We start from the raw sequence: 27,789 nt of genomic DNA on the forward strand, positions 1-27,789 counted from the left end.
ATTCAGAAGGCTGGGCAAAAACGCACACTGTTCACATTTTCTCCCCCTCCTCGCTATGAAATACGTTCACCACGTCTACGCGGCCTTGAGACTGTAAATCCAGGCAAAGTTACAAGAGCTGTAAAGTCGAGCTGCATCTCCCTGATTTCAGTCGTGGACGGCTGCAGCAGGGGGGGGGGGGGGGGGATGGGGTAGCAGATAGAGACGCTTGGGACGGCGTGGTCACACCGAGGTGGTCTGGAGCTCAGGTCGTCTGACAGGTTTCAAAACCCCCCGTCATGTCCAAACCATCTTTGGCCTGTTTTGGCTCCAGGCCCTGAATCGCTCCCTTGAGGGCAGCGGGACAGAAAGCAGCTTAAATCATCCCTGTCCTCCGTGTGTGGTGCTCACGAGCGAGCACTCGTACTGCTTTTAACATGAAATGTATCCAGTTAAGGCTTAACCGTATATATATACGTGTGTATTTTATAGAGACTGCTGAGTAGACACATTACACTACAGGATTTATATCTTTTAACCCCCCCCCCCATAAAAACCTGAAGTGCAGTGAGAAAAAGTTTATTTGGGAAACGAAGCGTGCCACTGAATAACAGTTACATCTCATCAGGATTTCATAACACACGAAAACAGCGTCGACCCTCTGGTCCACCCCTGGAATACAGTCAAACATGTCCATTATGATTAGTGATGGACCCAAACATCGGCCATATTTGCGGCTTTTTTTTAGGTCTATTGTATCGGCCGATGCGGGCTGCTGTGTTCCCTGGCCTTATTCGCAGACAGGCGCCCTCAGGCAGCTCCGAGTTGCTAGAGACGCCCCTTTTAAGCTCAATAAATGTGCCCCTCTTAGTCTCTGAGACTCGTAACATTTGTTATCATCATTGTGTTTCAACTGAGGGAGCAAAACAGGAATCGTCTCCGAATATCGACTCTAAAAAATCGGCAGTCCGTATCGGTCATCGGCTAAGACTGATGGGAAAAAAACAAAAATCAGTATTGTTAGCTTACTGTGTACTGTTGTAAGTTATTCAGTTAGACAAATATCAACCTGTATGGAAAAGATAATGTTTATTGTGAAGGGACCTTTATTGTGAAGGGCCCGGATGTGGGGTTAAAGAATGTTGTTGTTGTTGGTGACGGGCCAAGAGGGCGAATAAAGTTGGTGTTGCAGTAAAAGTCGCCATCTGCCCTAAAAAAATCCACATCAGTCCATCCCCGATTATGATTCAAGCGATGGTGAGGACGGCTCGCTCCCTCTTCCTCCTCTTCTTCTTCTTCTCCGCCAGTTGGCCGGTGGCATCGGCGAAGAACATCACGTCCTCCTTGCTCTCGATCTCCCGCTGGAGGAACTGGAGCCCGGCGCTGTTGAAGCCCATCACGTCCTGAGACGCCAGAGGAAAGAAGAAGAAGAAGAAGAAGAAGGAGGAGGAGGAGGAGGAGGAGGAGGAGAGGTGGTGGTGAGGAAGGCAAGAACCTGGAGACGATACAGCAGCGTTTCTCTTGCACTTCTCCAGACGTGACTTACTCTGATCCGGCGCACTTTGGCGACGGTGTTGGTCCGTAGCTCGTCGATGACCGACAGCATCATCTGGTTACTGGAGATTTGACCGAAATGGATCCTAGAAAGAAACGGACAACAACGTCAGCTCAGTACTGCGATTAAGCATTTACTCAGAAAGATCTGTTCTCCGCTTGTCCCTGTCGGGGTCGCGGGGGGCTGGAGCCGATCCCCGCTGACATCAGGCGTGAGGCGGGGTCCACCCTGGACAGGACGCCAGTCTATCACAGGGCACATAGAGACGAACAGAGACAGACAACCATTCACACCTACGGGCGGATTTAGAGTCATCAATGAACCGAACACCTGCACGTCTTTGGACTGTGGGAGGAAACCGGAGAACCCGGAGAAAACCCACGCAGACACGGGGAGAACATGCAAACTTAACACAGAAGGGCCCCAGCTGGGATTTGAACCTGAAACCTTCTCGCTGTGAGGCGACAGTGCTAACCACCACAATAAAGTGTTCTGAAAATTGTACTTTGAGTCAAACGCAATTCTCTCTCTCTCACACACACACACATATTTAGCTCCAAGATGCTTCTTCTTTTATTAATTTATTTGTTTTTAATGAACCTATTTTGCACGTTGAACATTTTCTCAGCTAATCCTGTTTCCTGCTGATCTCTGAACACTTGATTTAGGTATTTTCTTATTCAACAACCAGGTAGAGGACGTACTTGAGGAGGAAGAAAAGGCAGCGGCAGACGAGCTCCACCTCCAGGCCCTGCTGGATGTAGCCGTTGAACAGCGTCAGCAGCTCGGGGACGTAAGGAAACGGTAACACCAGCAGAGAGACCTCCAGCTCACTGGGGAACACAAGAACACATTTATTATGTTTACACACGTGATGATTGTCTTTATGGGTAAAGTCTGAGTGAAACATCCCGTGTGTGTGTGTGTGTGTGTGTGTGTGTGTGGTCACTTCTTACCTGGATCTGACCTTCTTGATGACGTCCAAAACGTAGCGAGACGGCTGAAAGAGAGACAAACGCCATCTTTGTTTTGCTACAACTGAAAACAACCGAAAATACGCCGCATTCAGCTTTAGTACTGATGTCAGTGTTCTGCTTCTGGAGACAGTAGCAGAGAACTGACTCGTTCTTCATAGTTTGCCTAGGCTACGCAGGCTGATAATGAAATCTGGACTAATTACAGGATCCATCCATCCATCCATCCATCTTCAACCTCTTGTCCCTATCGGGGTCGTGGGGGGGCTGGAGCCGATCCCAGCTGACATTGGGCTTGAGGCGGGGTACACCCTGGACAGGACGCCACATTCACACCTAATTTTTTTTGGCCATCAATGAACCTAACACCTGCACGTCTTTGGACTGTGGGGGGAAACCGGAGAACCCGGAGAAAACCCACGCAGAACTCCACACAGAAGGGCCCCAGCCAGGATTCGAACCCTCTTGCTGTGAGGCGACAGTGCTAACCACCACACCACCTATGTGCTTGTGGTATGACAGGATATGAGCCCAAAATGCAAAGATCAGGGGATGTTTTTCTACTTACGGACACATTTCCAAAGGCCACGAGGATAGGATTGGGTTTCGGGGGAGGAATCTGCGAAACAACATCAAGCTGTTTGTTCAATTTATCCGATAAATGCACAAAAAAATGCCATAAAGAAGCTAAAAAGAACACTTTGCATCCAAAAACAACACAACAACAGAAGGTTTTATACCCCATTCAGCAGCAGAGGGTATTCAAAGTGGGATTTACTGACTCTACCTTGTTGCCGGCTATCTGACAAGCTAATGTATACTCTTCCATCTTCCTGTTTTCCTCTCTGTAAAGCTCCAGAGCCTCCATGATTCGCTCGGCCTGAAAAAGAAAAAATCACACAAGGACATAAAAGCTTTGCTCGATCTCGCAGTCTGTGAAGACACGGGTCAAACTACATCTTTCACATCCAACAAGTGCTAATAAATAAGCGTGAGAAGGATATTCGTGCCACAACTCACAGCTTTGACTGTCTCCACGGTCTTCTTGGCGGCTGGTGCTGCCTCTCCTGGAGTCTCTCCAGGTACCTGAAGATAAAACGAGTTAATGCATCACTTAGTTCAGACAAATGTGTCCAAATGAGATTATTTTGCTCAGATCTGGAGTTTTTGAACAGCACAAATCACATGGAAACTGATATTTTTTTAAATATGCGGTCCTAAATCAGATACAGGTCTGATTCTTTGCGGTTTGAACGTCACTTTGGTTCGACATTTGTCATATTTCTGCGCTGGCGGGGGAGGCACAATCCCACCTCTGAATCTGACAGAAGAAACAACCTCTCTCTCTTTCTCCCGATCCTCGTTCGCCGGCTCCCACTGACTTCAACTTATAAATGAAACTGTAAAACCAGGTTTCAGTGGCCTCCGTGTTTACCTCCGTACGACAGCGTGCTGCGTGAGTCTTTTTTGTTATTGCTTAGTTTAGGACCGTGAGCAGTTCATGGTCCTTTCAACAGTACAACTGATTTTTTTATCTGATTTAAACAGACAGCCCAGTTAAAGCTTCAGTGGTATAATCACTTTTAATTTGCTTCAGTTCAGCTATTTCAGTATCTCTTCCAAAAATTTTTGAGGGCTGATAATGAAATCTGGACTAATTACAGGATCCATCCATCTTCAACCTCTTGTCCCTATCGGGGTCGCGGGGGGGGGGGGGGGGGGGCTGGAGCCGATCCCAGCTGACATCGGCGTGAGGCGGGGTCCACCTTGGACAGGACGCCACATTCACACCTACGGCCATTTTTTTAGAGTCACCAATGAACCTAACACGTGCACGTCTTTGGACTGTGGGAGGAAACCGGAGAACCCGGAGGAAACCCACGCAGACACGGGGAGAACATGCAAACTCACACAGAAGGGCCCCAGCCGGGATTCAAACCCTCTCGCTGTGAGGCGACAGTGCTAACCACCACCACACCAACTATGTGCCTGTGGTATGACCGGATATGACCGGATATGACCCCAAAATGCAAAGTTCAGGGGATGTTTTTTTGTGAAATGTTCTTTATAAATGATGCTGAACAAAAAGTAAGTTTGGAGTGACGCAGCATTGGTTATTGGATGTAAGAACAGGCAGGTTGGGCTGTTTCTGCCCGTGTCTCTTTCAGCTATGGTTAATGTCTGGAGTACAAACTGAGTGCTCACCACGGGCGCATCTCCTTTGGCCATGCTCTCCTCAAACTCTGCTTCCCGCTCCTGCGAATAAAAAAAACAGGGTCAATCAGAAACGAGAAGAAGCAGCAGCTGTGTGTTCATGTGTCCGCCCTGTCCCTCCACCTCACCATCTCTCGCTCCTCCTCCAGGATGATGGGCTCCCTGGTCCTCTCCCACAGACGCAGGGACTTGTCATGAGATGCCGACACAATGTGGTCGCCGTTGGGGCTGATGGTCAGACACCAGACCTCCCGGTGATGGCCCTGAAGGGAAGAGAGAAAAGGTCTCAGTCCGGCGGGGTTTAGACCTCGTCACGGAGGCAAAGTGTGTGAAGTCACGACTGGGCGGGAGGAAACATATCAACTACCAGGTAAGTCAAGTGAAAGGATGACAATATTCTTCAAAGTACCAAAAGTAAAAGTCCTCAAATTCCAAAATGTCCCATTTCAGTGAATAACATATTATTGAGTTATTATTATAATTACTGATACATAAAGGAGGGGCTGATTTGAATCACTTCATCTATAATAATACAGATTTATTTACATTTTGTTAATAATCTGAATCAGTTAAGAGCATTGTGTAGGATTCAGGGGGACAGAGATGGGAATTTATATGATTTTAATCCCAGGTTCGATTCCTGATCCATTTTTCCGTGTGGAAAAGAAGGAGACAGGTTTCCAGCGTCTGGAGCTGTTTTATTATCTGAGTCTGAACAGACTCCATGAAACAAGAGACTGTTTTTGCAGCTTGCTCTTTTATTTAAGTTTTCAGGTTTTTAATTCCAATGTTATTTTTATCAGGTCTTGTTTTTATGTCTTTTAGAGCTTTGCACGTTTTACTGTGTCTGTCTAAGTGTGTGTTAAGCGCTGGATGCCAAGGCAAATTCCAGTTTGTCCATTGATGCATTTGGCAAATAACAGTGATTCTGATCCTGACAGAATCTGCTAAACCTGCCTGCACGGTGCTAATGTAATTATATATTGTTATTATAATATCACGCCTTGGATCAGTTCTTCCTCTCCGCCATGACTCCTTCTTGTTGCAAGTTTCCAGCAGCGCAGACGCAGGAGTTTATCAGAAAAACATTTCAGCATCAACAAAAGGAATCAGAGGATACGATTCGGGTTACGCTTCTTGATTCCCTGCAGGAGGATCTATTGGCAGACGTTTTATAGAACATCAATAACTATGTTTTCTTTAGTATAACCACCTGAAACTTAGCATCGTCATCTTTTCGTTACCGTAGAACAGGGATGCTACCGTTGCATTGTGGGTAATGTAGTTTTGATGCGTGAAAAACACCAGCAGGCGGCTGCGGCTGCAAGCTGCGGGCCGGTTCTAATACTAATCAATTATCATCCCGGGGGCCAAGATCATTCATTCAAGGTCAAGGCCTTGACTTTGACACCCATGCCTTAGAATGAGCCCTCTGCCACGGAGCCCGCCATGTTCCTACAGTAGCCCAGAACGGACAAACCAAGCAGTGGCTCTAGAGAGGGCCTTTCACCTGTTCATGTTACCTGAGATTAAGTTTCTCCTACACCAGGGGTGTCCAGTCCTGCTTTTGGAGGGCCACCGTCCTGCATGTTTTAGGTTCTCCCTGCTCAAACACCTGAGTCTAATGCTCTGCTCCTGATCAAGCAGCTGAAACTAGTCACAGGTTTAATAGATGTTAGATTTAGGTGTGTTAGAGCAGGGAGAAACCTCACACATGCAGGACAGCGGCCCTCCAGGACCAGGATTGGACACCCCTGTCCTACACGCTTGGAAAGTGATGTTCAGTTGGTTGCAATCTGAAGCCTCACCACTAGATGCCACTAAATCCTTCACACCGCTCCTTTATTTAACCAGTTATCAAATAATAAGTAATTAAGTCAAAAGTACAAGATTTACTCTCAAAATGTAGTGGAGTGGAAGTATAAGTGCCTCAACATGGTACAGTACTTGAGTAAATAGACTCTAGTCTCTCTGACAAATGTGGTTTACAGCAACAATGAGGTGTGGTCAGTGTTTCAGCATGTGAAGGCAGCCTGCCAGAGGACCCTTGATCTAAACCACCGGACCCCGAATATCAAGGGATCGGAGCGTCACCTCAAGCGTCTGGATGAGCTCAAACTTGTCGGCGTCCCACTGTTTGATCTTCTTGTCCTTCCCCGCTGTGAAGAACAGATGAGTCTTGGGGACAAACTGGAGGAACATGACGCTGCGGAGGAGAAACACAGTGAGGGAAGAGAGAGACAGCAGAGTTAATTGGTAGAAATCTGCAGGAAATAATCAGAAAACACAAAGGAAGAAAGTAAAAAAACAACAACTAAGTGAGCACAGGAAAGCTTGAAATAAAGCCCAAAGAAAATTAATGAAATGAGAAATGCCAAGGACAAAAAGAGCGAGATGGTCCATGAGAAACCAGATGAGCTGTGAGATGAAAGAGCAGCTGGTGTGAAGTCACAGGGCAGTCCGGTTTAACAGCACATGGATCACAGCCTCTGACCACAACACATGAAGTCACAGCTGGAAACTCGACAGCCTCCAAAATCATTTCAACGCCACAAAAAAGATGTTTTCCTTCCAAAGAACACGTGACAAACATTTGGTTTGGGTGTGTGTGTGTGCGTGTGTGTGTGTTGTTGGGCGTTACCTGTCGTCATGAGCAAACATGGAGCGGTGACAGTCCCCGAAGTCCAAACCCCAGATCTTGACGTTTCTGTCCGCGGAGCCGGTGGCGATGAGTGTATTATCCTGGTTAACAGAAACACGAGGTCAGAGTCGAGGCGACATCGGTCGATTCCGCAAAACTGCCGCGACGACGGCGGAAACGATCGACAGAGGGCTGCACGAATGTGAGAGTACTCACGTGTGAGATGTCCAGACAGAGTACAGGCAGCTTGTGTCCATACAGAGACAAGAAGAACTGAAGCAGCAAGAGAGAGAACAGTTAGAACAGAATCTGTGATGCGATTGATGAAGAAAACACACACTAAATACATGAATATTACTGTGCTGAATAACGTCGGATGGCGTGTACCTTCAGTGAGTCTGTGTAGAAGACCTTGACGGTGCAGTCTAACAGAGAGACGGCCAGCAGTCTGTGGTCGGGAGACAACTTCACGCACAAGACGTCCTCCTCCAGCTGCAGAGTGCGTGTGTGCTTTACGGTCAGCCTCCTTTAACACACACAATATTCAACACGAGTCATGTCTCTCAGTCTTGTTACTGAGCATTTTTGTGCTTTACGGAGCGGAGAGTGAGTAAAAAGCCAAATGCAGTCATAGATAATCTACAATAGAGACTTATGAGTAGTCTGACGTGACTTTAGACCAGCTACTTCTTGAACTAAACCTTTTTCCCCTTCTTAGTTGAGTTCTTCAGTCAAGGTATAAGAAAATATGAATTCATCCCAAATGAGCCATGAAGATAATTTGGACATTGAACAAAGGGGTGACTAACTTCTGTCCAGTGTCTTGGTCCTTTATCAGCTCAAACTCCCAGAACTTCACCGTCTTATCTGCACTTCCTGTGACAATCCCCCTCTGCAGGAATGACACACACACACACACACACACACACACACAGCGAATGAGAAAGCACAGCTATTTTTCTGATGAATGTAAAAGGAATAACAGATGAATGTTTGGGGAGAGACAGACAGGAGTGCTGCAGGTAGTCGGCCTTACCTGGTCTGGGGCCAGGCACAGGGACCACAGAGCTCCATTATGGGCATCCACAGTCTCCAGGAGGCTTCCTGAGGCCAACTCGAAGATCTGCAGCTTCCCGCTCTGACAGGAAAAAACAGCACAAAACATGAACTGCTTGTTTAAATTTAAACTTTTTCGATCATTGTTAAGCTTAAAAAACTAACAGACTTCTACCAGAGACCATTTTGCTGAATGTCTGCACGAGTCGGTGTGTGTGTCTAAATCAAGCAGCGACCGCCGGGGCTGAAAACTGAAATCAACATAGAAGTGCCAAAAACTGCAGTTCCTCAAATGACCACTTGAGGCTGGCTCCAAATGTGAGTCATTCCCCGTAGATCCCCCACGTTAAAATGGCCAACTTTACAGCAGAAAGCAGAAGTGCGCTCACACTGTCCATTTGTATCGTGCCCAAGCACACTTCACGGCTAAAGTCTAGTTCGTTTGACCAGTGTGAGTACAACTGTAAGCGTGTCCACAATGAGAGAGGTGGACTTTTGAAAAGCAGGGATGCACGTGTATGAGCACGAGCGAGAGCATTGACAGCGGCCCTGACATCTTTTTATATACGACTGTTGACTGTGACGGATATTTAAAGAGATGCAGCTGAACGGTTTGCGGTGGTTTGATGCGTAGTAGAGTGTTTACTGCAGTTATTGTCAGATGATAAGTTCAAAAACAGTTGGACAAAACTCAATCTCGGGAGAATGATGACGCATAAGCAAGACGCATTCGAGCCGAGGCGGATCATTTCAAGTAATATTAGAACAAGTGGGTCTGGGCCCTGAAGGAAGTGTGCCCTAAAAGCTAATTGTCCCGTACAGGGGGTGAAGTTTAAAATAACTCACCTGTTTAAATTATATTAAAGCTTAAAGTTCTGCATAATTAAGGGCATGGCCACTTTGAGTGACAGGTGGCGAGCATAGACTGCAGAGAATACCAACACATTTTAAACAGTCCGGTCCAAATACCTTAGTTCCCAGGATGATCTGTCGGTCTCCAGGCACAAAGAGGGAGCAGAGGGCGTAATCACAGGCCATGGTGCGAATCACCTGCAGGGTTGACCTGTAACGGCGGGGCGGGACATCCTGTTAGACCACCACTCACCCACACACACTGAATGTGACAAAACCTGCAAAGGCTCTCCACCTGTTCCAGACTTTGACTGTGTCCCCAGAGGCGGAGAGGACGGCGAGGTTGTCCGAGCTGAAGGCCAGCGTGCGGACGTCGGTGCGGTGGCCACCGAGCGTGAGGCGGGCCGTCTTGTTGGCTGCGGGGGTCTTATCCGATGTCTTCAGGCTGTAGGTCTCGACGGTGTTGTTCTGCAGCAGCAGCGCCACCTTCAGCTCGCCGCCTGCACACGACAGACAGTCCGCCCATCTGAGAGGGGGGGGGGGGGGGGGGGACACGTGTGAGGAATCTATCCGCCCGTAGGTCACAAGCTCACCTCTGAGCCGCTTCTATGTCTGGCTCCACACTCACCTGATCTTGGCGGAGGCCTTGATGTTGGTGAGTCTGAGGATCTCGTCCTTGAGCGTCCTCTCCACCACCGGCTCCGCTGCTTCCTCGCCTGCATCTTCCTGAGCTCTACAGCGGGGGACAGCCACACGACAAGCTTCAGCATGCAGGTGAGTAGCTACTGCACACACACACACACACTACAGTGCAGCAGCTTCACAGGTGGTAGATAAAATACTGAAAACACAAGAATAAGTCAAACAGAAATAACAGTGTTTACTTTGCTGCCTTCTTTTTGGCTTTCTTCAGCTTCTTTGTCAGTTTCTTCTGCACCTCCTCCTCTGACAGCACCGTGAAGAGCTCCAGCACTGAGTCATTGCCCTGATGAACAAAAGAGATATGTTTATCATTTAATGCCTACAAACTCTCAATATCCCTAATTCTAAAAAACATAAAACTACTAAACAATGTAAAAATGCAGATGTTTGTTCTGTCTCAGCGCACCAGAGAAAATAACTTCAGCAATTAAAAAATGAAGGAAACACAAACACAAAATGGGAATCAAACAAATGTCACGCCACTGTGAATCACGCCGTGCTCGTCGTGTGCACTAAGACAAGACTTCAGTGATGAATCAATGAGATAACTCATCCAATCAGCCACTGATGAGGGCCTATTTAAAACCAACAGTGCTGGGAAAAACACCCAAAACTATGAAAAAAACACTAATGTCAGAGAAAAGATTGAGTGTTTTTTATCTGTGCGTTATTTAAGGCTACGATTAGTTTCCTATCCGTTCAGCTATCGACTGTTTTACTGCTTAGTGGATTTATCTGAACAGTTCATTCAAATTGACCTTCTCCAGTTCAGGTTCCTGTTATTTCTCCTGTGTTCTGTGAGGTGAAATTACTGTTGGTGGCTCTGAAGAGAGCAAAAGCAACAGCTTCAGTTCCCCTCGTGTAAACTTAAACATGGCCGCCTGACACCGAGGTAAAGCTGCGAAAATATTCTAAATATAATGTACAATTAAAGTTCATTTCATTAAGGTGTCTAAAACACATCCACACAGCAGTGCACTTCTTAGTTTACATGTCTGTCCTCCTGCCTGCCTACATTATATAACTCAAATGCAAACAAAACAGAACTGTCCCTTTAAATAAATGAATAAAGGCAGAACAACAGAACCGAGTCGGACCGCTGCTGCAGCCGCCATTTTCTAACAGATGTCATGATGCAGCCATTACGGTACATCGTGATGTTCAAGAAAACATTAGTTAAAATGAATTAAAGCATTTATCAAATACATTTTTAAAAGGTGCTACATAAATAAAGTTTATTATTATTAAAGTTAATTAAAATATTGACACATTTTCAGTGATTATGCCGACTCATCGTGGCAGCCCTAGCTTTATCCTGGCTGTGATGAAACTTCCATATCCACCGTGAGACACTTTCAAACTAAAAACCTTCATTTTATCTCAGTATGTTGATGATGTTCTGTCTTTAATTCACATATCCTCATGGTTCCTGAATGACCTTCTCTGCGTCATGTACATCATGCATCCGTTTCACTCCATTAATCTTTCAGAGGGAACCTGAAGACGCGCAGACACTCACGTGGCAGGCGATGACTCGGGCCTTGGCGTCTGCCGCCAGCGACACGACTCGGTCTCGGGCCTCTCTCAGGATCGAGCCGGCTTTCTTACAACTCAGGATCCGCTGAGAGGAAAAAGAGAGAGAGAGGACAAAGGTAAAAAGCAGAAGAGGCTGAAAAGGTAAACTTACAAGTGTATTCACGTGTGTGACATATTTAAGTTTCAGGTTTTTGTGGCCTCAAATCATTTCAATTTTATTTACAGTGCCAAATCATAACAAAAGTCATGTCAGGGCACTTTACAGAGGAGGTATAGCCCAACAATTCCCCCACAGAGTACAGTGGCAACGAAAAACCCTCCCCACAACAGGCAGGTACGTGGGACTGACCCAGCTCCGCGGAGGACGGACATCTGTCCTGACACAAGCATCTTCAAAATAACAACATAGCTAAGGGCTCGTAAGCCCTCGCTGTAAGCCTTATCAAAGAGGTGAGCAATGCACTGCAGAGATATATTATTTAACCCTCTGTAGACATACATGTTACATGAACCTTTCATCATATTATTACAGTATTCTCTCAGAAGCGTGCATGAACTGTCATACCTCTGCAGCACTCTCATCCTCCCCTTCCTCATTGTCATCGTCGTCGTCATCTAGCAGAGTTTTCCCCTTCTTCACTTTGGGCTCACCCTCCGCTTTCTCCTGAGCACAGAGAGAGAGAGAGAGAGAGAGAAAGAGACGCGTGGTCAGTTTTTCTGTGTTCATCTCTGTTGGTAGAGATCGTATTGGTCCGTTAGAGGGAGCAGAGAAGTTGACATATGACGCTTCCTCACCTCCTGCAGGTAGTTTATGTCCCAGGCTCGGAGCTCACTGTCTGCTGAGCCTGTTAACAGCCTGTTCTCCTGGTTCAGCAGCGCCATGCCCCACACCTAACACACACACACACACACACACACACACACAGCAATAAATGACACATGGACTCATCTCATCGTTCCATCTTTGTATATCAACGTTCAAATTGGCTGTTTTTCACTCATCAGTGGCCGATGAAGCCTTTTAAAAGACCAGAGAAACGTCTGTTAAACATCATTTTTGTGTTGAGATGTTAAAGATGTAGTGGCACCATTCAAAATATAACATCTTCCCTTTCTCATAACAAACAAACAAACAATCAAACAAACAGTAGCCGTGTTTCCATTCACCTGTATTTTCAAGAGAACTTTCAAAGTTTCGCAAAAAAAAAATAAAGCGAATCACACGCTATCTATTCTACTGGTTTAGAGTGAATTAACTTGACAGACGTTGGCGCTGTAGGCTCCTCACGACTGTAATCCACCAGTAAACAGAGCAGAAGAAATAGAGGCAGCTAACTGTAAACAAAACGAGTCGCCTCGCTCGTCTACGACAGAGCATTTGGTTCCATTAGGCAAGTTTTAATTGTTTCAGAGCCGCGGTTTGTTTCTGCTGTCCGGAGATGAAGACGTGGTGTGGGAATATCCAGCCCAAGCACGTTTCACAAAGTAAAGTCTGGTTCGTTTGACCAGTGTGAGCGCAACCGTACCGCAACCCCGGCCCGTTTTGGAGAGGTGGGCTTTTGTGAAGCACGTTTGCACATGTACGAGCACGAGCGTGCGCATGTGTACGAGCACGAGGCCTACAGCGGTTCTGACGTCATTTTATGTGCGCCTGTTTGGACATAGAAATAAGAAGGATGGACCATGCGCGGACATTTAAAACAATAGCGGCGAAAGGTTCACGTTGGTGTGATGCAGAGGTGGAGTGTTTACTGCAGATTTGGTCGATGAAAAGATTCAAAAACAGTCGACAAGACGCACAAAAACTCTGAGGTCTATGGAAAGATTTGTAAACAAAGTGACGCATCGCCATGACGTCATCAATGCGTGTGACGTGTTACGGCGTGATGACGTATAGGCAACAAGAAGCATTTGCGCGAGGCCCAGGCAGTGTGAGTACAAACGGGCCTGGGCCGCGGGGGGAGAGGGAGGGGGAGGGACAAGTACCCTAAAGCCCGGGGCACGGTGCGGAAGGACAGTGTGAGTTGCGCCCTTAGTTTCAGCCCATGTGTACTGTTTGTTACCCTTCTTCAGTCCCTTCCTCTTTTGTTTACGTTAATGAATACAGAGTAGAAAGCCCCTCACCTCGCTGCGATGGCCCACCATGGTCTTGAAGCAGTGCTGTGTGTCCAGGTCCCACCACTTCACAAAAGTGTCCTTGGAGCTGTGCAGAAGCAGAACACACACACGCACACGCACACACACACACTGTGTTACACACTGCACTCTTTGATTTGAACAGTGTCAAACACGAGAGAGATGTTCTACTGTTACTAAAGGCTGCATTTTAGAGGACATTCACTCACACCGGACTGCCTGGTTGCATCAGAGGCCGTGTGAAGTCAGTGGTGCAGCTTAAACTCACAACCACCACCTCATTTGCTGCGACTGTTTGTTGAATTATGTTGACTTTTATTATCCCAAATTCACGTCAAATGAATTCCAAAGTCTGAGTGGAAATGTGCCCGTTTGCCAAAAGTGAATGAGGTCAAAAACACAGATGGTGTAAAAATCAAGCGCGCAGCTGCTCTGCCGGGAGAGCGCTCGTTGTCATCCGTGAAATCTGAAGCTCTTAATAAATACGCCAAGAAGGGGAAAACTTCCCGCGGCAGCTGCTGGAAGCGACAGAAGACAGGGATCGTGGTTGTTTACATTTCGACACGTGACGTTGTTTTCTTTTTTTCAAAGATGCATCGAGTAATTCTGAACCATGTCGCCGTCCAAGGAGCTGCACCATGAACGAGTGTGTGCATCGGGTAAAGTAATGTCCCCACTGACAATCACTAATCAAGAAGCTTCTATTAAACTCTGCAGATTCTTTGTAGACATCCTGAGCTACGGAGCATTGTTGTAAAATGAATTAATAATCCTCATCTTTGTGTACAGTTAGCTTATTAACAATCAATAACCTTGAGTGGACACAACTCTTCTGGGTCCTCATAGTGAATTAATAAAAAAAAATAGTTCCTATTGTGATGAAGGGGCGTTACCTGGTGACCAGCAGGTTCTTGTCTTTAAGGAACAAGGCCTGAGTGATGACGTCTTTATGGCCTCTCAGCCTGTAGAGTCCACACTCGTTGATGATGTCCCACACGATCACATCGGTGTCCTGAAGGGGAGGAAACGGTCACAGCGTTATGTGTTATACGTCACAACAAATAGGCAACAGACCAGTAGCAGTGTCACGTGATCACACGTCTGGATTGGTACGCATTTCTGAGAGCAAACTAAGTCCCTCAACGATGTGAAACTTTAATTTATCTTGTACTGATTTTAACACCTGGTTGTCGGGTGGAACTGAACGTGTGATTATCTTTGCGATTATCTTATGCTCCAGTGTATCCACAGCAGTGGCGTGCACAGACTTCCTGAAGAGCAGGGGCGAAAAAGGGAAAAAAGAGCACATATAGCACGTCCTCGCCACTGAAAAGGGCACTTTAGCACGCGTTTGGCTTCCAAGAGGGCCCTATAATGCGCGTTTTGGCTCCCAGGGGCCATTTTAGCATGCATTTGGCTTCCATGAGGGCACTTTAGCACACATTTGGCTTCCTAGAGGGCACTTTAACACGCGTTTGGCTTCCAAGAGGGCATTTTAGCACACATTTGGCCTCCAAGAGGGCGCTTTAGCACGCATTTGGCTTCCAAGAGGGCACTTTAGCACACGTTTGGCTTCAAAGAGGGCATTTTAGCACACATTTGGCCTCCAAGAGGGCGCTTTAGCACGCATTTGGCTTCCAAGAGGGCACTTTAGCACACATTTGGCTTCCAAGAGGGCACTTTAGCACGCATTTGGCTTCCAAGAGGGCACTTTAGCACGCGTTTGGCTTCCAAGAGGGCACTTTAGCACGCATTTGGCTTCCAAGAAGGCACTTTAGCACGCATTTGGCTTCCAAGAGGGCACTTTAGCATGCATTTGGCTTCCAAGGGGGCACTTTAGCACACGTTTGGCTTCCAAGAGGGCACTTTAGCACGCATTTGGCTTCCAAGAGGGCACTTTAGCACGCGTTTGGCTTCCAAGAGGGCACTTTAGCATGCATTTGGCTTCAAAGAGGGCACTTTAGCACGCATTTGGCTTCCAAGAGGGCACTTAAGCACACATTTGGCTTCCAAGAGGGCACTTTAGCATGCATTTGGCTTCCAAGAGGGCACTTTAGCACGCATTTGGCTTCCAAGAGGGCACTTTAGCATGCATTTGGCTTCCAAGAGGGCACTTTAGCACGCATTTGGCTTCCAAGAGGGCACTTTAGCATGCATTTGGTTTCCAAGAGGGCACTTTAGCACACATTTGGCTTCCAAGAGGGCACTTTAGCATGCATTTGGTTTCCAAGAGGGCACTTTAGCACACATTTGGCTTCCAAGAGGGCACTTTAGCACGTGTTTGGCTTCCAAGACGGCACTTTAGCACACGTTTGGCTTCCAAGACGGCACTTAAGCACGCGTTTTTCAACAACTGGGTCAAGCCACCTCTCGTCTGAACCAAACAGATTATTTCCAGTACGTGAGAACACGCCCTGACTCACCCTGGACCCGGTGACGAGCCGAGCTCCGAGCTTGTCGTAGTGCATGGCGCTGACAGCAGTCTTGTGGCCGTTGAAGGAGACGTTGCTCTCGCCGCTCAACAGGCTGAAGATTCGCACGGAGCCGTCCTCGTAACCCACGGCGATGTGGATGCCGTCGGGCGAAGCGCAGAGGAAGGTCACCTCGTGTTTCTGGCCCTGCAGGATCAGGACCTACACGGAAAGACAGGACGCTGTGAGAAACCTGGAAACAGTTTTTTGTTTTTGTCCTCCGCTGTCAAAAAAATAAAAAATAAAATCTCACCTTCTCTCCTTTCCGGACGTCCCAGATGAAGACGTGTTCACATGCAGCCACGGCAACGTAGCGCCCCCTCTCTCCACCCCGGAGGGTCACATATGCGATGTTGGCCTTTTGGCTACCGATGACTCCGAACACGGCACTGGCGACGTAGCGCAGGTACTGCTTGGTCAACCCCATGACCACCGTCCGCCTCACGTGACTCTAAATCCTGTTTCACAAAAGAGACTTTGATTGATCACGCTGTAAAAACAACACTGTAATGTTCCTAAACTACGCAAACAGGAATCTACGCCTTTCTTAACCTCATTCTTGTATATTTAGTGTTTCTTCTCCCCTTCATATGTCAACAGGACAGAACAATCTATAATAATTTAACAGTGTTTATAATCTTCAATCAGGCCGCTCAAGTTCTTCCACAACACAAGGAGGAAACCGAAACTGTTGACACGTATTTGAAGAACAAGTTTGTGAAAGTTATAGTGCAGTTATTGCCATTATTTATTATTATTATTGGTGTTTTGGTGTGTACTTACACACTGCAACTACACAAATACTTGAGTAACTGTACTCAGTAAGAGTTTGAATGCAGGATTAGTTTTTAACAGTCTTTATACACTTTGGTGTTACTACTTCTGCTTATGTAAAAGATCTGAATATGTAAAGTGTTTCGGGGCGGCAGCAGCTCAGCCCGTAGGTGACTTGGCTGGGAACCATAGGGTCGCTGGTTCAAGTCCCTGTGTGGACCATGTATGGAGCGTGGACTGGTGGCTGGAGAGGTGCCAGTTCATCTCCTGGGCACTGCAGAGGTGCTGTTGAGCAAGGCACTGAACCCCCAACTGGCCCCCTCGCTCTAACATCTCTCCTTAATTGCATGTATATAGATCCTGTCTGTGCATGTGTGTGTATTTCAGGCCTGTGTGTGTGTAACATGATTAATGCGTTGAGGGTTGATAAAGTACTTCTTCCTCTTCCCTTCAGCTGCTTTATATCACATATCTGCAGTGAGACTGAAGTGTTTCGTGTTGTTTTTGTCTCCTGTTGTGTCATTTTAACATTTTTACAGCTGTTCTGCAGCTTTTTAATAACTTATATTTGTATATTCTGCTTTTAAATGAGCTAAAACTAAGCTAAACACTTTAGTCTGGCTACAGGTCTAGCTCAGTGAAGCGTGCTAGTGTGTTTAGACAGAGGGGTGGTGGTTTTGGTGAGGGGGGCGGCCCGTGTGGGCGGGGTTTAGCGCCTCTGACGCATGCTTTCACGCAATAAGAGGCGAACTCCGCCCGCGCCGTCGACGCCACACAACGAATCGAGCACCCCGGGACACAGCGCTGGTTCCTGCGCACACGTGGTGACGTTTCGGCGTGAATGCAGGTCTTAAAACCGGAATATGATGCAGAGTTATGTCTGTTTATGTCTCATATTAAGTTAAAATGTCTTTCTTTAACGCAGAACACGTTAATGTTTGGTTATTTCCTCCTCTTACCTCTTAAACGCGGCTGTGCGCTGAGCCCGTGTTGTGTTCCTGCTGCTGTCAGACCCGACCAGTCGATCACACATCGATGCAAACTCGAACCCTCCCATCAGTACTGCAGGGGTGCACAACACATGTCTTTTTTTCTGTTTTTTTTGTTTTAAACAACCTTTATTAGCAATAATGCTACATTACAACTTGCACTCACCGGCCACTTTATTAGGCACCCCTGTCCAACTGCTCAATTCAGTTCATTCATTCATTCATCTTCAACCGCTTATCCCGGGGTCGGGGTCGCGGGTCAATTCAGTTCAATTCAATTTTATTTACAGTGTCAAATCATAACAAAAGTTATCTCAGGACACTTTACAGAGTAGGTAAAGACCACACTCTCTGACTTATTTATGATTAACATAGACCCAACAATTGCCCCGTAAAGTACAAAGGCAACTGTGGGGCGACTATGGATCAGTGGGTCGTCCTCCATTCGAGAGATCGGCGGTTAGATCCCCATCTCCTTGGGCCACTGCCATCAGTCCTTTCCCACCTTTGTATTGAAACTGTTGCACAATAATTTCCCTCGGGATAAATAAAGCTTCTTGAATCTTGAATCTTGAATCTTGAATGTTTGTGTGAATGTGAGAAACACTGTGAAGCGCCTTGAGTAGTCAGAATATATACAGCTTTATAAGTACAAGACCATTTACCATTAACAACAGCTCTCAAATAAATGTAGTAGTGTAAAACGCACTAATAATATTAATAATAATATTTGATATAAGTAAAGGGTGATAAGTATAATTAAATAAATAAAGAAATGTAGGAATGAAAGCTGGTTCACTACGTTAATTTGAAAATAAATATAAATGCACAAAAACAGAAAAAAAACAATATATTAAATGTATTAATTTTCAAATTAACCTGAACATTGATCTGAGGATTGAGGCATTTATTTATTCGTTTATTATTGCTATTTTATTTGTATTTATTTAATTTTATTATTATTAAATGTATTTATTTATTATGTTGTCAGCTTTAATCCTCCATACGAAATTACACAGTAACCAACTCAACTGTGAGATAATTAAGTCCATATACTGTATAATTAATTATATTTGTTATATTATTATTATTTTATTATTATTATTATTATTAATTATACAGTCAATGCTTAAGTTTGCTCGATCGTTTCCGTTTTCTGTTGCTTTGGTCTCGCTCAAAGCTTTTATTTCTAAATACATAAAAATATAAATAAATAAAAGCTCAGATTTCGTCTCATTTGAACGTTTTGTTTATTTTAACATGTTTGATTTAAAGTCAGTCTTAAAAAAGCAGCGACTTCTCTTTAAAACCAGACCGGAAGTGTTTCCGTTGTTCAGTCAGCTGATCAGAAACTGACGCGTCACTTTGAAGAAAAGAAACCGGAACACACCCGGAAGTTTGTTCGGGTCCTACAAAATAAAATGCCCTATCCTTCAATATGACCGTGTGGTTCGGAAACCTTTACATCCAAAAGAGGAACAAACTACAGAGGGCAGTAAACAAAAATGATAGGGAAGCTACAAAAGCATCTAAACAGTTAATATGAGGAATAAAGATGATAAAAATTATTCTAATCTGTAAAATTAATGGTTCTCACAGCATTTTCTTTAATTTAGGTGTTTAAAAGTCAAAAGATACAATCCCCTTATATCATTAGGACCTTTGCCCTCATGTCTGCATCATAATAAAAGTTTGGGCCCTAAACAAGGCAGCCAGGTGCTTCAGTTTGTCTATGCCGGGTCTTGAAAAAGTGACTTTTTTTTGCAATAAATTGTTATTTAAACGGTCAAAGTTATGAAGAATTATTTAAATTTGCTGTACATGAGTAGGACTGGAGTTAATACACAAAGAAAACACACATTTATTATTTTTATATATGATCCAGTGACCAAAAAAGGGCTTTTAAGTGCAGAACAGGATTTTTTTTGTATTTTTTTTGCAACAGCAAAAAAAGTAATGATCATTGACGCACAATCCCTGCACAAACACACACACACACACACACACACACACACACACACACACACACACACACACACACACACACACACACACACACACACACACACACACACACACACACACAAAACAATTGCATTCATTCAATATAACATATTTAATCTTTGTGTAAAACAAAAGTGACTTTTTTGTAATAAACTTGTATTTAAAGTCTCAAAAGTATGAAAAATAAATTTAAATATGCTGTATATGAGTAGGACTGGAGTTAATGAACAAAAGAACCATTTATTATTTTTATATATGATCCAGTGACCAAAAAGAGTTTCCAAGGGCAGAACAGGAGTCTTTTAAAGTTGCTGTGACACTAAGAAATAACACTAAACGCACAGGACACACTATTATACAGAGGGATGCAAGTTCTTCATGCTACAGGTTTATGGGACAACAAGCACATTTTCTTATTTATTTAGTTTTAGGAATTCATTCATGTCTTTCTATATAAAACATTGTGTCCAAACAGGTTGTTTTAAGTGTTTATATCGCCTGTTTCATGTCTATTGTTTTGTATTCTTGTGGTGGAAGGCAAATCTTCACTTTGTAGACAATGAAGTTTTTATATTTGTATTCCTTTTTCTATTCCTATAAAAGCGTGTGTTATTTTGATATCAGGGGACACAGCGTTGAAAAGGGAAGGTTTAAAAAAATCACATTAAATACAAACAATAACAACGCAATGGAAACAATTAAGGTTCTACGTCTATAGCTGCGTAAATTATGTAATTAACTGTAAATATGTGACTAGGGGTGTGTGATATGACAACCATAATAATTGTATTGAGTTATTGTAAATTATTTAATTATAAAGGGGTAGGATTAAATAAATGTATTCTTCTTCCATGTGCTATCCGCACATTTAAATTAAGGAATAAAGCTAATGAAATTAGTTATCTTTCTCTTTTTGTTCTGTTTTGTTGGATATGTTTTTACCAACTGCAGTTGTTTCTTTTTAGTTTGAATTTTACATGTTTGAGATAAATCAATCAATAACTAACTAACTAACTAACTAACTAACTAACTAACTAACTAACTAACTAACTAAATAAATAAATAAATAAATAAATAAATAAATAAATAAATAAATAAATAAATAAATACATACATACATACATACATACATACATACATACATAAATACATATATAAATAAATATAGTTTGAGTTTGTATACAAATTAAAATCCTTGGACTTTTATTCTGAAACTCCTAACCGGATGATGTCGCGTTCACTCGCGCGGACTTGCCGTTGCAGCAGTAAACAGCTACCGTTAGCATTCAGGCTAAACGGCTAAAGTGGTTAATTCCGCACCTTTAAACTTAATTTATGAACACTTTTTGAGATTTCTTTGCTCGCTGTTATGATTTCTTAGTGGGGCGACGGTTCCCCGGGAGTCTACACATTATTATACAAGATTTAATCATTAATTTAAAAAATTTTTGGCGTGGACATTACATTTGTGCAACTAGCGAGGTGAGTAACTGCTGATTTTATGACAGAAATACCGTTTTAATTGGTTTATAAAGCAAATATTCCTCTTGGGGACGGATGTTTATATGTTTAGGGAGACACAGGAGTTCAGTAAGTTTGCGTGAAATTCATTTATTACTTTCTAATTATCCTAAATGATATACAGCTGTTACCTCCAGTAACTTAGCAACAACAAAACGACGAATAAATCATAAATATCGTTGTTAATTAATTTATTTTCTTATTATTTGTATTTTTTGTTATTTATTTAATTTAAATTCTGAATTAATCATGTTTTGGATACTTAAATATATCTATATGGGTATTTTGAGTAGGTTTTTAATAAAAATAAATACCTAAAAAGTTATAATTGAATAGGAATATATGAGAAATAAATTGGTATAAGGTATTTAAGTAAATAAAAAATAAAAGGTACTTTCTAATTATCCTGCTGTTTTGTTTAATTTAATTAATGATATACAGCTGTTACTTCCAGTAACTTAGCAACAACAAAACGGTGACTTAATCATAAATATATATTATATCTAGTTTATTTACATATTATTTGTATTTGTTTTTATTTATTTATGTTAAATAATGGATACTTAATTATATCTATACGGGTATTTTTTTAGGTTTTTAATAAAAAATAAATACGCAAGAAATTATAATTTAATAGGAATATATAAGAAATAAATCGTATTTTGTAAGATATTGAAGTAAAGTTTTAAAAAAAAATGCTTGTATTTGGAAAAAATATTAATAATAAAGAAATAAATAGATAAATGTACGACAGGAAGCTGTTAACTAACTATAAAATGAATTGTGCAGAGCAGGTGGGTTTAAATAAGTGTATTCTTCTTTCCACTCCTTTTCAGACAAAAGTCAAGTATTATTCATGCATCTCTATGCTTTAATATTTAATAATATTAATATGTAAGATTATTATATTCTGTATGACCTTTGTTTTCATTTTTACGTTTGAAATAAAATTTAAATCAAATCAAACATCAATAAGTTTAAGAAAAAAGATACAAACTGTTTAGGAAAGCGTCACATTTTCTTCATTTTAAAGATAAAATACAGCTAAATTCATAAAGTTATTCTCTAATCCGTCGATGATTCCCTTTAAAAATGGATCATCGTTGAGCTGGAGATCGTTTTAAAGTGTGATTTAAAACAAAAGCAGCACACAATCATTTTCTGGGAGTCGTAAATGTTTGGCATTTTTTACTTAATTTAAAATTGAATCAGTTAAATCATCAGAATTGTTGGTGGTTCATGTTCAGATTGATTGAATTATCATTTAATCCAATATCAGCGAGTTGTCTTGTTCTTCGAGCTGAAAAGAAACGTTTCTTTCATGAATGACTCACCAAAAAAAATCAAATTAGTGTTGAATATTGTTCTGTAAGTCAAATAATTGTGCTAACAAAAAACAAAACTACCCAGAAAAGAACTAAATGTCACATGTTTATAAAAAAAAAAGACTGCTGTCATGTTTCTATTAAACGAAGCAGTTTATCTCCTGCTGATCTGCAGATCATTTGATTATAAGCATGGTTCACAGTCAGTTTGCTGCATTAAAGAAAGTTTACGCGCTGCGGTCGGACTGACGTGAACCCTGTGAGTAGTTTGACTGGTTATATTTTGTGCTGTTCTGTTGCGTCTTCACGTTTTACGCTTACGGTGTCAAATATTCAGTGTTGCCTTTATTCACGCAGCTGGTTTTCTTGTTGCCGTGGCTGATAAACATTTGAAAGAGTCTTTTAGGGCGCACTCACACTGTCCATCCGTACGTGCCCAAACAGGTTTCACGTGTAAAGTCTAGTTCGTTTGACCAGTGTGAGTGCAACCGTACCACGCCTAGGAGTGGTACGCTTGTCGGCCACGGCCCGTTTGGGAGAGGTGGGATTTTGTAAAGTGTGTTTGCACATGTACGAGCATGAGGCCTACGGCGGTTCTGAGGTCATTTCCTGTGCGCCTGTTGGGACATAGAAAAAAGAAGGAGGGACCATGCGCGGACATTTAAAACAATGGCGGCGAAAGGTTCACGTTGGTGTGATGCGGAGGTGGAGTGTTTACTGCAGATTTGGTCGATGAAAAGATTCAAAAACAGTCGACAAGACGCACAAAAACTCAGCGGCCTACGGCAAGATCTGGAAACAAAGCCACGCATCGCCATGACGTCATCAACGCGTGTGACGTGTTACGGCGTGATGACGTATAGGCATTAAGAAGCATTCTCCGAGGCCCAGGTAGTGTGAGTACAAACGGGCCTGGAGGGGGGGACAAGGACCCTAAAGCACGGGGCACGGGACGGACGCACAGTGTGAGTCCTCATGAAAACAGACCAAAGATCTGAACTTTAACCTGCAAAGAAATATAGAAAACCTACATTTACTGGCTCAAGCTTCTCAGTGTGAAGAGTGGCTGCTTTTCTCTGTTTTAGATCAATATAAGTTCAATATATTTAGATTTAGCATTGTTCTGAAGATGTCATGTGAACTCTGGAACATGAGTGCTACATATTAGTCGATGTGATGAGACACCTCCATCTTATCAGAGGTGAACAACACTATTAATGCCCTTTGAAGCAGATCTTTCAGTTTGATTTCAGTCTTTATAAAGAAAATCAACTCGACATGTTATCTTATGTTCTAATCCCCGTTTCTCTCCTGCTCCCCTCTTGCAGCGCGGCTGCTTGGAGGTCCAGAGGTAGCCCGTAGTGCCAGAGGGGATGGATCCTCTGGGTGCTCGCTCTCAGTTTGTGGACATCCAGACTCTCCCTACGTGGCAGCAGCAGCTGGGCGAGGATGGCACGGAGACGCCGTTGGACCAGAGCGACAGCCTGCTCAGTCAGCAGGCCTTCCCGTCGCCCTTCCCCTTCAGAGCGGACATCAACCGCAAGATCATCCTCTTGTGAGTCACACGTGTATTTCTTCACGTTGTTGCTGTTGGGGGGAAACGCCTTGATGAAGGAAGTAGGATTTTCTCATCATCATAATCCAGGGGTGGGCAATTCTCATCCTGGAGGGCCGCTGCCCTGCATGTTTTAGGTCTCTCCCTACTCGAACACACCTGAGTCTAACAATGATCAAAACTGTGACAAGCTTCAGCTCCTTGATAACGAGCACATCATTAGACTCAGGTGTGAATCAGGTGTGTTGGAGCAGGGAGAAACCTAAAACATGCAGGACAGCGGGCCTCCAGGACCGGAATTGCCCACCCCTGATATCATCTTTTCAATTAATGTACAACAGTGTTTTCACCTGGCTTCAACAGGTCAAAACATCTGTGTTTCTGCTTTGGCTCAGCATGCCATGTCTAAAAAGGTTGCAAGATTAATTCATTTGATTCAACTGGAGTGCAAAACCGGAAGTAGCCTGCTCGGCCTGCAGAAGTCTACAAGGAAGTAGAAGATCTGGGTATTTTTAGACGCAACAGTTAAACTTTTTTTTTGAGCACTGTATCCGGTTCTCTTTAAACAGAACGACCAAGAACAGATTGAGAGAGAGACGATTGAAGCATTAGTGAGGAAACTTTCAGAATTAACTCTTTTGTTCCCAGATGTAACCTGGTCCCAAATAGCGAGCTGTTAGCAAGTTACGCACACACTCTTAGCATTGTTAGGGCAGGCAGCTATGTCATGGCAGGAGCTCAGGACCAGAGCAGTGTTGAGTGTGAAGTCGTTTGGATGAGCAGTTCTTCAGAAAGATCCAAGCAGCAAAACCTGAAGCCAAGCAGGTGGTTTAGCGCTTCACTAGTGTTGTAAAATACCAAAACACAATGTTAAATATGGTTTGAACAACATATGGTGGGGCCACATATGATGATTCCTCAAACAGGTTTGGAAGCACGGTTCCTTTCATATTAATCACATTTATTTACTTTACATTATTGTTCTAACTCTAACATTAATATTTTATTCAGTTAGTTCTGTTGTTTTTTTGGTTTAAACCCTCCCCCCATCTCTACACACACACACACAGAAGTGTGAACTGACTGTAGCCCCTTTTCACTGTCATCATCAGAGTTAAACTTGTGAACTTCACCTTCTTCAGATGATTATACAGTCGTCCTTTTGTAATGTGAATTTAATGTGGGAAACAAACAAATCACATGCCCCAATAACTTAGAAATGTGATTTGCACCCATCACACTCTTCGTTTGAGCGGCTTTTCAGTGAGATTAGTGAGCAGCAGTGTTGTTTTTGGACACAAAGTGATCTTCTTATTAGTTTACCTGACGTCTAGTTCAGAGTCAGAAGAATTACAGATGCTGCAAAACGTCTCCTCTACATTACGTTATTGCATTACATTAATCCAGCAGACGCTTTGATCCAAAGGGACTTTCTGTTTGTGTACGCAACCATAAAGATGCCACCCGTGTACATAAAATTCAACAAATACGCAAAACTGCTTCAAGTGTTATATTGTAGAAACAAGACACAGGGAGTTTTTTTTTATTCATTATTGATTCATGGGCCAAGATAAAGTCTGACCGGTTTTTAGTCTGGGCCTGAAAGTGTGTTTGGTTTCTGCTGCACGCACACATTTGTCTGTTGAGCCCCAATCGTGTTGAGGGAGCAGCACGCTGGTGTGTATAGTTAAACTGTGTCCTCCTAGATGCAGCTCATTTTGCGATCTTTTAATATATAACCGTAATCAAAGGTTTTATTCTCATTTTTGAAACTTACTGTGGAGCACAGCGGCTTGTCGTGACTTAAGCAGGATTCAGTGAAGTGCGTATTTTTGCCTCTGATGAAGCACCAAATCTAAATTTCATTGACTAAACATAAAGATACTCAATTAGATTTTCAGTTACTGAAGAGCTCCGTGTGTCGTCAGTAGTCTGTTTGTTTACAATAGTTTTAGTCTTGGCTCTGAGTTACAAAATGACTCTCACGTTGGCGTCTTGGCTCTTTAGTAAATCTGTGCACCGTTCATTAGTTTTGAAACATATTTGAAAGTCCTGTTTCTGCCTGTGAGATACTGATTTACAGTTTCCTTTTTATTTAAAACAAAAATGAGTTTCTCTCATTTGAATCCTGTGACTCGTCTGAACTGAATCTACTGTTTGGACAAAACTTATTTACTCTGTTCTAATATTATCCAGACTGGACGGTTAATGTTTCATTAAACTAAATTAGTTTGCTGTTTTTGCCTTTTTAATTTTAGTTTATTATAATATAAATAAATTCAGAGCAGCCCCATGAGGAAACTGGTCAAATACCCCCTACATCCAGTCACATGCAGCACTTCATTATTTTAACATTTATAAAAAGTGCTCTGGACTCTGAATGGCAGTGAGCATTTGTTGTATTTGCTTGTGTAGTGAAGTTAAACAGGAGAAGCTGTGACTCCACACAGACGTCCTAGAACAAACAGGAGAAACAAACTCAGCAGGTCTTAGCAGCCGCTTTGAGTCTGTTGTGTGAGCACCGCCTGTGTCTCTGCACGTGCTCGCTGGGGCCCAGTTCAGAGTCCAGACCACCTCATAAATCCTCTTTGCGGAGGAGCACATGACCGTCCAAAGTGTGACCGGGTTTTCTCTGTTAGAGCCTTGTTGTTGTAGCGGCCTCCTGTGCTCAGTCATCAGGTGCACGCACATTCCTGCTGCGCTAATGTGACCGGAGCTCCTCGAGCAGTGGCACCTTTTTTAGCTTTTTTAGCTTGTGACCACTTTGCTGCTTCCATCTTCTTAAATCTTCTCCCCGCTGACATTTCACCATGATTTGTTTCACCGCAAGTAAAAGTTTTCACAACTAAACTGCCACAAAGAGCCGGCAGCAGCAATACTTTCACTTTCAGAGAAGCTGCTTTATGTCAAATACGTCAACGTGTCCAGATTTTTACCACATAAAAAATGTTGCCACTGTTATAACTGTTAATTATAACTGAAGTGGCATGCAACACATTTCTAAATGAATGGAAAATCAGACTGGAATGTTTTTGTTAACTCTGTGTGTTTAAAGCTGCTCGTCTGGCCAGTTACACACTCAACGCCCTTTTTTAAAAGTTTGTAACCTTTAGATTCAGACAGATGGAGAAAAGACTCGGGTAAAAGAGCATTTTAAAGGCTGTGACTGGCGTAAAGGTCTGTTTCTCTGTAAGACTCCTAGTCTCTTACTCACTGGCAGCATTGTGACTCACTTTTATTAACCTTAAAGATGATGTAGAAGAAAAATACCCTGCTGCTCCTGCAGGCCCAACTCGTCTTGTGACCAAATACTTTCAACACATGCTCGAGTAGTTCCTTAATGCTGCTTCCAAACAAACCCTGGAGGGATTCAGAATAAGAAATTACCTTACTGAAGCAATAAAAGGAGCTTTTTTTTTACTTTGGCTAAATGTCTAAATGTGCCAGGTTATTTGGATAAATGTGTGCAGACTAATGGGTATGTACTGTATGTGGTCACCCAACA

At 43.3% G+C, this 27,789-nt stretch overlaps 2 protein-coding genes across 3 annotated transcripts in view; one reads left to right on the plus strand and one right to left on the minus strand.

Annotated features, from left to right (window-relative positions):
* Nucleotides 1-542: 542 nt before the first annotated feature.
* Nucleotides 543-17,904, minus strand: wdr3 (WD repeat domain 3). The gene is made up of 27 exons (XM_083921707.1): nt 17,850-17,904; nt 16,370-16,574; nt 16,069-16,278; nt 14,539-14,657; nt 13,634-13,712; nt 12,305-12,400; nt 12,075-12,173; nt 11,493-11,594; nt 10,156-10,256; nt 9,900-10,004; nt 9,567-9,797; nt 9,389-9,482; nt 8,400-8,501; nt 8,173-8,255; nt 7,751-7,889; nt 7,580-7,636; nt 7,364-7,464; nt 6,817-6,928; nt 4,851-4,985; nt 4,714-4,764; nt 3,529-3,594; nt 3,296-3,388; nt 3,077-3,127; nt 2,491-2,534; nt 2,239-2,367; nt 1,526-1,619; nt 543-1,382 (listed from the first exon to the last, which is right to left on the minus strand). The coding sequence occupies exons 2-27, from the start codon at nt 16,541-16,543 to the stop codon at nt 1,227-1,229; spliced, it is 2,823 nt and encodes a 940-aa protein (XP_083777833.1). The 5' UTR covers nt 16,544-16,574; nt 17,850-17,904; the 3' UTR covers nt 543-1,226.
* Nucleotides 17,905-21,211: 3,307 nt separating this feature from the next.
* Nucleotides 21,212-27,789, plus strand: part of gdap2 (ganglioside induced differentiation associated protein 2) — an 82,882-nt gene continuing 76,304 nt past the window's right edge. For both annotated transcript variants that reach the window (XM_083922163.1, XM_083922164.1), the window contains exons 1-2: nt 21,212-21,365; nt 24,058-24,284. In XM_083922163.1, the coding sequence (XP_083778289.1) occupies nt 24,103-24,284 (182 nt within the window). In that variant the 5' untranslated portion in view covers nt 21,212-21,365; nt 24,058-24,102. The remainder of the gene's footprint in view (nt 21,366-24,057; nt 24,285-27,789) is intronic.

This window comes from Echiichthys vipera (assembly GCF_963691815.1).
Source record: "Echiichthys vipera genome assembly, chromosome: 10".
Taxonomy (NCBI): Eukaryota; Metazoa; Chordata; class Actinopteri; order Perciformes; family Trachinidae; genus Echiichthys; species Echiichthys vipera.

What these genes read in the sequence shown, in the direction of transcription:
- wdr3 (XM_083921707.1), bottom strand. Translation starts at nt 16,543, where the DNA reads ATGGGGTTGACCAAGCAGTACCTGCGCTACGTCGCCAGTGCCGTGTTC. An exon ending in AAGAACCTGCTGGTCACCAG is followed by an intron (nt 13,713 to 14,538) that starts GTAACGCCCCTT and finishes GCTTCTGCACAG; the next exon opens with CTCCAAGGACACTTTTGTGA. An exon ending in TGGTGGGCCATCGCAGCGAG is followed by an intron (nt 12,401 to 13,633) that starts GTGAGGGGCTTT and finishes TGTGTGTGTTAG; the next exon opens with GTGTGGGGCATGGCGCTGCT.